The following is a 9,678-nucleotide window of genomic DNA, read 5'->3' as shown; positions in this document are numbered from 1 at the left end:
TATCGACTGCTGCTCGCTCGGATATCAAAAAGGGTATTTTTAATTACAGACTTTCGCGTGCGAGAAGGGTTTCGGAAAATTCTTTTACTTTATTGAGCCAGGTCTTTCGAATATTTTACACCCCAATTGCTGTACAGCCGGCTGTAACCAACAACTTGATTATGACTTCTTGCTGTCTTCACAACATGCTCAGAGATGCATTTCTCGAAGATAACAATGCATGTTTTTTCCAAGTTTAAAATTCCGAAACAAAACCGACTGAAAATCTGATTCCATTAAGGGCTTGTGGGGGCTTCGGAAATGCTGATGGATTTGAAGTTAGAGAAGCTATTACTGATTATTTTAAAATTTTATTATTCTACAAGTTCGACAATGAATAGAGGCGGCAGACCGAGCAATCCATGTTGGAACGAATTATCCTTTAAAAAAAATGCTAAAAATGTTGCGTTTTGTCAGGGATGCAACTTGTATTATCGAATACAGCTAAAGATAGGTTAAGAAACCATAGGTACATTTCCAAACCTTCCGAACTGCAAATATCTTAAAAAGAAACAAACAAATCATTCCAGGATTTTCGCTGATTTTAAAACTTCTTTAAAAAAAAAGTGTGTAATAATTATGAACGCATTAGAAGAAAACCTGATGCAATTAGATGAAAGTATGCAAAATAATACTTCTAAAATGATTGGTGTCAGTTTTGATATTTTTGTTGATATTTTGATGTCAAATGAAGTTCTGATAAACAACAACAATGTAAGTCGGTATACATAAGCATAATTAAAAAAAGTGAGGTTATATTATGCTTTATCCGAGTCCACCGCCCTTATTGCATTTTTTACGTTTTACAGGTTTTTACGTATTATACATTTTTTACGTATAATACGTCAGAAACATCGTGTGATACATCACTACACAACCCTGTCTACGATAGGAGGATTACAAGTGTTCAACTGTATGATGAAATTATTCTGGATAGCCTCTTCGTCTTCTTGCGTAAAATTCTTTACGGCTTGCGCTTCATTGTGGGCTATCAAAATTGATTTGAAAATCTGAATGCGAGATAATATATCATAATTAAATATTCTTAATATTTGTGACATTTGTATACAATTCATTATGTCGTTTCATCTGTTTTATTCTGGAAAAAAATTCGAAAAAATTAGCCAAAGCTATAAAAAATAATGATTTTACTGCTATACCTCTTCAATTGCAAATACACTGAGTTTGTAACATATTTTCAAACTTACTTACCTCTTCCTCTATATCTGCCATAATTTGCCCTGTGAAAAACTCTTGATTAATTTTCTCGTTCTTCAATTTAAGACAAGTAGATAAAAGTTGTATCACAGTATATCAAATTACATATACAAGAAGGTTTATATTGAAAACAAATTTAAAAGTTGAATTCTTAATTCTGTATTTTTTTAGTTGATTAAATAAAATATGACATGAAACAAGTTGAATTGATTTCAAGTTTTAAGTTTGGAAAATAAACTAAAATCGTGCTCAAAATATAAAAAAAAAACAATTTTAGCACTAGTTTTATGTATAGAAATCAATTCTTAATTCCTTAGGATGTAAAGTTTAACTAAATTTACTTTAATGTTACATTATTCATTTAACCTAATGTACAAGTGCAATTGTTTAATACAATTTTATTCACATTAAAATCTAGCTTCTCGAACCCTGCGATTTCCTAACCTCTCGGTGATTTCTCTGAGATTACTCTGATTGCGCAGAAATTACTCTGTTTAATTAGCTTTACATTATATATATATACTGTTTTGAACAATAAAATAACGACTAAACATTGTCACGACTGATCAATTCTGGTAAGGAGACATGCGTGTTTAGGTCAAGTCAATTAGAACCACCGCACTTTAATTAATAATGATAACGCCGTAAAAGCGCGGTCTTTATTATAAGTAAATTAAAACTGTATAGCATCAACAGAACTTGTTACTTGGCGAACGCGGACTGATGAGGCGAGAATAAAAAATTGGGAAACCGAGCAACAAGACTGTTTGTAAGAAAAGGAGAGCACGAAAACGATAAGACAGTGAACTAATGTCCAATTCACAACATTCCATCCGCTTTCGTCCCCGACGAAATAGGCTCACAATCACTGCACTTAAGATGGACATGGTAAAAGGCACATTTTAACGATTGGCCGATCGAGTGTGCTAGTCTTTGTCTTAAGAGTGACAACCCGAACTAGGCCATCCGTGCCAGGATGAAGCTGTAGAACCCGACCCATAGGCCATTAAGTAGGTGGAAGGTTCGCATGTCGAATGAGGACTAAATCTCCAATCTGTATGGATGGCGATAAAGTAGTTCACTTGGATCGAGGTTGAAGTTCTTTCAAATACTCAGCTGACCAGCGCTTCCAAAAATGAACAAGCATTTGCTGGATCAACTGACAGCGAATCAATCGATTTGGAAGAACGTCTGCAAGAGATGGTTCAAGAACTGCATTCAGTTGACCTCCAATGAGAAAATGTCCTGGTGTGAGGGCAGAAATGTCTGTTGGATCATCTGACTGAGCTCTGAGAGGCCGAGAATTGAGGAAGGCCTCAATTTGTGTTTAAAGAGTCATCATTTCTTCAAACGTCAATGTAGAGTCTCCAAAGACTCGACGAAGATGGAATTTTGTCGACTTAACTGCAGCTTCCCATAAACCTCCGAAGTAAGGTGCTTCAGGAGGGTTAAATTTCCACTGTGTACCATGCGAAGCAAGGTATGTAGCGACCAAAGTAAACTCTGCTGATGCCTCAGACAACATTTCCTGTAGTTGACGATCTGCTCCCACAAAATTCGTACCCTTGTCAGTAGACAACGTTCGACAAAGACTATGACGAGAAATAAAGCGAATATAAGCAGCTATGAAGGCTTCTGCAGTGTAATCAGAAACCAACTCGAGATGAACTGAGCGGGAGGCACAACAGACGAAAATACAAATCCAGGCTTTGTGGGAATGGTGATCTCGTCCTTTGGAGGTGCAAACATTGATGGGGCCATCATAGTGTACCCAAGTGTTTATGAATGCTCGTTCAGGTTGAGTAATGCGAATGGAACAGAGGTCACTTATCAGCTGTTGCTGAGTATTACCTCTGATTCTGACGCATGAAATGCACCGATTAATCATTCATTGTACCAAATTGCGACCTCGAAGAATCTAATAAGATTGTCGTAACGTTCCAAGGGTAAGTTGGACACGCCCATGAAGACAGCGAAGGTGACAGTCGCGGATGATAAGAGTTGTGAGAATAGAATCAGGAGGTAGAATCAGTGGATGCTTCTCATCATAACATAGAAGAGAGTGCTTTAAGCGACCTCCGACACGGAGTAGCCGACAATTAAAAAATGGAGTCAACTTTATTAGAGTACTATTCTTAGAAATCTGCATTTTATTTTTTAGAGCGATGATTTCATTTAAAAAATTAGCGATTTTGTTCTTTCTGAATCCAGAATAAACGAGCTGTTCGAAGATCTGATGCAACTAAAATCTGAGAAACGATAATAGAACGACACTTCAAAGCATCTCGAAAACGAAGACACCATGCAGTGACTCGTAGTAATTTGTTTCAAGATGAATAACGATTCAGAAGATCACACGGTTCATTCACACTAACTGCTACGTTGACAGTAACTCGACGTTCTTCTTTGGCCACTATGTTCTCTGGAGGACCAAGCAGAGATGAAGGTCACTCTTCTTGTCTTTTAAACCACGGAGGACCATTACATCAGAGTGAAAACTGCGAAAGTTCGCAAGCTGGCAACCCGCGAGAAGTACAGTCAACTGGATTATCTGTACCCGGAACATGATGCCAAATTGCTGAAGGAACGATCGTTTGAATCGCCGAGACCTGATTCGCGACGTATGTCATCTATCGTATAGAAACAGATGAAATCCAATGAAGTGTGTTCATAGAATCAGACCACAAATGTAGAGCAGCATCAAAATGCATCAACGAACGAAATCCTATCCACCGGGGTATCCTGACTGCGGAAACACGAGGAAGATCATAATATTTTATCCAGCGATGAAGAGTTCCTTCAAGCAAAGGATCATCCCAGGATACATAAGGCTTCCAGAGTTCCTGGATAAAGATCTTTGCGACGATGACAACAGGTGCCAACCATCCTAGAGGATCAAATAATTGACGACGAGGCGCTTTGTGATGACATCTTTAATAGGCCTAAGATCCACTTGGAAAATAAAACAATCGGTACAGGGTTTCCGAGTTAACACAAGCCTCGAAACCGATGTTTCTGACTGCCATGCTATATTTGGATATAACGCATTCAGATCCTCCGGAATGCGCTGCATTAGCTTATAGCTGATTGAATTCAACTTTTTGAGCGGCAAGCCGCTCGCCGTGAAGAGACCACGTAGTTGGTTGTGTAATTCAATAGCTTCTTCCAAATTATCCGCTCCTGATAAGACATTATCAACATAAATGCTATTTTTTTATCACTTCAGCAGGTAAGGGAAATCGATGCCCTTCATCAAGACCAAGCTGATAAACTGTGCAAAGAGCTAGAAATAGGGCACAAGGCAGACCATATGTGAGAGTACTGAGTCGAAATACTTGGACGGGCTCATTTTGACTTTCTCGCCACAGAATAAGTTGGAGATCCTGATCATCTTGGTGGACAATGATCTGTCGATACATTTTTTTGACATCTACAGAAAAGACAATGAAGTGAAGACGCCACTGCAGCAAGACATCTGAATTATTTAATTGTAATTTTGGCCCTGCATAAAGACACTCGTTCAATGAAACGACTCGACTTGATCGTCGAGAACCAGTAAAAACTACTCGTAGTTTCGTGGTGGAAACTAGATTCACGCCAAACTTCACGATGCGGAAGAAAAAATGACAGCGAGATACTCCTTGGATCTGCAGAGATGTTGACGGACTTCATATGCTGAAATTGATGGTATTCTTCCATGAATTTGGCATACGCTTCTTGGAGATGAACATCTCGTTTGAACCTCTGTTCCATATGAAGTAACATGCGAAGAGCTGCAGAATAGGAATCTCCTAATGACGTGACGTCAAGCTTGATGGACAGATGCATGACGTATCTCCCATCTTTAGTCCTGAAGTGAGTCTTTTGGAAAAGTTTTTCACACTCTTCTTCAGCTGTCCGAAAAGGTTTAGGAGGCACGACTTCCGAATCCTCCCAAAATTTTTAATGTCAAAAAAAAGTTCTTTACTCTTGGAAGAATTAAACATATTCACTGTAGATGAATCCAACGGTGAATTATTGCTTGTAGGTCCACAGAGAATCTACCTGAATACGGAATGTTGAGCTACAGGACTGCACGGGGGACCCTTTCGAAGACCTTGTTTAATTAAAATTGCATAGAGATCCACACCTAAAATTAAATCAATCGGAGCACTTCCACTGAAGTTCGGATCTGCTAATTATAGACCAGTGAGATGAGGCCATTCCTCAAGACCAATCTGATGCTCTGGGCGTTTAGAAATCAACTTTGGAAGCACAAGAGCCCAGAGTTGAAGTTTAAAGCCCGAATCAAAACTTGGTGAAACAACAACGTTAACTGATCCACGAGACGTTCCCGACTTACTTTCCTCCACTCCTAGGAGAACAACAGGTGCTCTGGTACGAGGGAGTTGGAGACTTTGAGCAAGGGACTCGGAGATTATGGACACCTCTGAGCCTTGATTGATAAATGCTCGAACACACTTTGTATGGCCACATGATGTGGTCACATGGACCATTGCTGTTGTCAGGAGAACTAACGGTGATTTCTTCTGAGAAATCTGCATTATCGAAACCGCATGAGTAGATTGTGCTTAATAAGGCGTTAAACATGTATTTGATATCATCGGAGAAGATTGTCCTGAGCTTGAAGATGGGTCATGAGTACCGTATGATGCTTCGCATTGGCTGCTCTGAAATTGCGTTGACGTTGGCTGTTGTAGAACTCGAGGATTTCGTGAACTTTCCAAACCTTTTCTTTTGAAACTGAGATTTGGAAGATTGTGGAGATGAAGACTGATTAGTCGGATTTGCAGTTGAATCTAAAACTTCCAAGGTTCGAATCCTGGTTTGCAAGAAGGTTTTCAATTGGTCAAACATTGGAGGATTCGTGGAATTTCCAAGAGAAGTTTCCCAATCACGACGAGACTGACGATCTAATTTCTCTACAGTAATATATGCCAGCCATGATGACCATTTGTCCACCGGTTCTTCCAAGGCAGATAAAGCTTTAATGTTATCAACCGTTGCATTATATACCTCCTTCAGAGCACTCGAAGACTCAGCTTTCATTAGCTGAATTGAAAAAGCTCAGCCAAATGAGAGTTGATAAGAACTCTTTTATTCTCAAAGCGCTCCGAAAGTAGGTCCCAGCAACGCTGATAATTGCCTTGAGTGATCGGAATTCGATGAAGAAGTTGAGCCGCTTCACCTATAAAACTGGATTTTAAGTGACGACGCTTCTCCACTGACGAGACTCCAGGATTTGAATGAACCAAAGATGTGCACAAATCTTTGTAATTTTCCCACTTCGTGTAATTCCCAAAAAATGTAGGCAATTCAATCTTCGGCATTGATAGATACGATAATCCAGCAATTTTTGGAGCTTTATCATTCATGGACGTAGAAGCAAGGTTATTTGAGAGTTTTTCCAGTTCGTCCATAAAGACTCCCTTCGCGAATAGATATGCTTCTTCAGTAATTGCATAAAACTTGCTTGTAAAATAAATGTTCGTGGCATTCTGATCGCGAATACAATCTTTAAAAAATAAATTGATTTAAAACTGAATGTATCATAAAAAAAGCAACTCGCCAATAAAAAAATTATGATTCTCACTGAAATTATCAACAAGTTCAAAAATTCCAAGTTCGTTGAATTAATGTTTAAAGTCATTTCCAATCATTAATTCTTGGAATTTCTTGCACTGCATAGAAAGACGAAGAAATCACTAAGAAATTAAATAAAGTCTAAAAGTTTGAGATATATTCGTAAAATCAATTTAAATTACACTCTCAAAATAATCTTCATTATCTCATTTCGAATCGATGATAATTAAAGGTTGAATTAATCGAAAAAATGCATCCAATTTAATATTTTCTTAGACACAGACACTCATTTATGCTTTATCATAAATTAAAAAATGTTATGAAAGCATCTCACTAATAACTGTCACAAAACGTTCACATTTAAGATAATCTTTAAGTCACAATGCACTGACGCTGCACACTGCACATTCAGTCAAAAAGTCACAAGATACTAAATTTAGTTTGACTCTAAGAAACTGCACCAGAATTTGTGCGAATGGTCCTCGCACAAGAACAGAATCAATGAATCAGAAAATCTGACTCGGCAGGACCAATGTTTTGAACACTAAAAAAACATTCCCTGGCGGACCGAAGGAACCGAATGAAGCCTCTACAAAGTACCCGTAAAGACCCCATTGGGTCCCCATTCGGTTCCTTTTTAAAAAACTCAACAAAAAAACAGCAAAATCAACTTTCAACCTGTTGAAATTTGGATTCTACGTAAAATTTTCTATTGTAAACTTATGGAGTAATCGCAATACTTTTTTATGCAGCGGTAAAAAGTTTAAAAAGTATATAAGATCTATAACGCCTATTGACTGCTACTTGCAGATGATGCGTTTAAAGTGTAGCAGTCAACAGGTGTAATACGTCTTATATTTTTTTATGTTTTTACCGTTGCAAAAAAAAAAACAAATACGATTATTCCGTGACCTTCTATAGGGAATTTTAACGTAGAATCCGAATTTCAAAAATTTTAAAGATGATTTTGCTGTTTTTTTAACTTTTTTAAAAAGGAACCGAATGGGGACCCAATGGGGTCTTTACGGGTACTTTGTAGAGGCTTCATTCGGTTCCCTTGGTCCGCCAGGGTTGTCACGACTGATCAATTCTGGTAGGGAGACATGCGTGTTTAGGTCAAGTCAATTAGAACCACAGAACTTGAATTAATAAAAATAACGCCGTAAAAGCGCGGTGTTTATTATAAGTAGATTAAAACTGTATAAAATCAACAGAACTTGTTGCTTGGCGAACGCGGACTGACGAGGCGAGAAAAGAAAATTGGGAAACCGAGCAACAAGACTATTTGTAAGAGGAGAGCACGAAAACGATAAGACCGGCTTAGACAGAAATATAGACATTACTCAATACGAAAATCAAATATAAGGACCAGTCCAAGAAATATAAATGTAACGAAGAACGCTAACAAAATAAAAAATGATAACACAAATTAAAACATTCATAAAACAGTGAACTAATGTCCAATTCACAACATTCATCATCGATAGAGATGCCATTTTTATCACATCAGAAGCCAAGGGAACTCGATTCCCTTCATCAAGAACAAGCTGCGGAACGGTGCGAAGAGCCAAAAATGGGGCACAAGTCAGACCATATGTGAGAGTACTGAGTTGAAATACTTTCCACCCCTTGGGCGGGTGGCGGGGGCCGCGGGGAATTTCGCTACCTTCACACAGTAGGAACTTGCAGCTACATTTTATAAAACCACGAAGGCATGGAGAATAGACATAAGGAGACCAAACTAGTGGAACTGAAAACGAACACTTTTCTGTTGCTAGAAGTGCGCACACAATCATGTGCAAAATCACACTCGCGTATAGTTCAAAACTTCCCAAGCGTGGCGTGCCAACCGCACTTAAAAAAAAGTATGGTCACCGATGGGAACGCGAGTCTAATATAAATAAATAATGATTGAAAAATTAATAGTTTGAGAATAAAGGCAAGGATGTTATAATTACAAATCGCTGTATAAAAGCAAAAGGTTCCAATAAGTGTGGTTTCCAGTGTATAGTTCACAAAACTTTCAGAGTGGTGTACGTTATATGTTTATTGGTTTTGTTACGAACGCGTCGAATATCTGTCGCACGCATAGTGTTAGTAAAAGTAATTTGATATTTCATAAACATACGTAATTGTGATTTCACGCATGTGTGTGCATACTTCTGGCAACAGAAATGTGACCGTTTTTAGTGAAGTCCAAGGATTACAGATTGGTCTCCTTATATCTATTGTCCATGCACGAAGAAATAAAAAAAAGTTATTATGAGGTGACTCATTCAAGAAATTGGTAAATTACGCATTTATAAGCATGTATACAATTTAATCAGCACGGATAATTGCAAATAATGTGATATTATAATGAAGCGCCCTACGATAGAAATCTCAGAGTATATGCTAAAGATTCTCAAGGCTCTGAGAAGCTCTCAGAAGTTCTCCGCAGGAACTCAGGTAGTGAGTAAAGGTTAAATTTCTAAATCATTTCTATTAAAATTAAATGACAGTTATGTAAAACAATATAATATATTAGACAGAACCTCTCTAACTTACGTCAATTTAACAAATTTTCTCACTCGCACAGTTTTCCATCTATAGAAAGAGGACAATTGCGCACCTGCGCATGGAAATGTAAGATCTTCCTGTAATGTGTATACGACTTACGGTAATGTTTCTATTGCCAAGTGTGGAAACGGAGTTAGGTCTCCTTATTATTCCTTCGTGTATAGATCTCAGGTCTATAGATATTACATTGAAGGACGTCACAAACACTCAACACGTCGAATCGATTTTCTATGAAATTTTTCAACATGTTTTCATGACTTTTTCTATACATTTAACAGA

At 37.9% G+C, this 9,678-nt stretch overlaps 2 protein-coding genes across 2 annotated transcripts; both read right to left on the bottom strand.

Annotated features, from left to right (window-relative positions):
- Positions 1 to 2,584: 2,584 nt before the first annotated feature.
- LOC117173538 lies at positions 2,585 to 3,145 on the bottom strand. Its single transcript, XM_033362177.1, has one exon. The coding sequence runs from the start codon at positions 3,143 to 3,145 to the stop codon at positions 2,585 to 2,587; it is 561 nt and encodes a 186-aa protein (XP_033218068.1).
- Positions 3,146 to 6,305: 3,160 nt separating this feature from the next.
- LOC117173537 lies at positions 6,306 to 6,677 on the bottom strand. Its single transcript, XM_033362176.1, has one exon. The coding sequence runs from the start codon at positions 6,675 to 6,677 to the stop codon at positions 6,306 to 6,308; it is 372 nt and encodes a 123-aa protein (XP_033218067.1).
- Between the last annotated feature and the right edge of the window lie 3,001 nt (positions 6,678 to 9,678).

The sequence above is a fragment of the Belonocnema kinseyi genome, chromosome 5 (assembly GCF_010883055.1).
Source record: "Belonocnema kinseyi isolate 2016_QV_RU_SX_M_011 chromosome 5, B_treatae_v1, whole genome shotgun sequence".
In the NCBI taxonomy this organism is placed as follows: Eukaryota; Metazoa; Arthropoda; class Insecta; order Hymenoptera; family Cynipidae; genus Belonocnema; species Belonocnema kinseyi.
This window is presented reverse-complemented; position numbering and strand designations above follow the sequence as displayed.

What these genes read in the sequence shown, in the direction of transcription:
- LOC117173538 (XM_033362177.1), bottom strand. Translation starts at nt 3,145, where the DNA reads ATGATTAATCGGTGCATTTCATGCGTCAGAATCAGAGGTAATACTCAG.
- LOC117173537 (XM_033362176.1), bottom strand. Translation starts at nt 6,677, where the DNA reads ATGGACGAACTGGAAAAACTCTCAAATAACCTTGCTTCTACGTCCATG.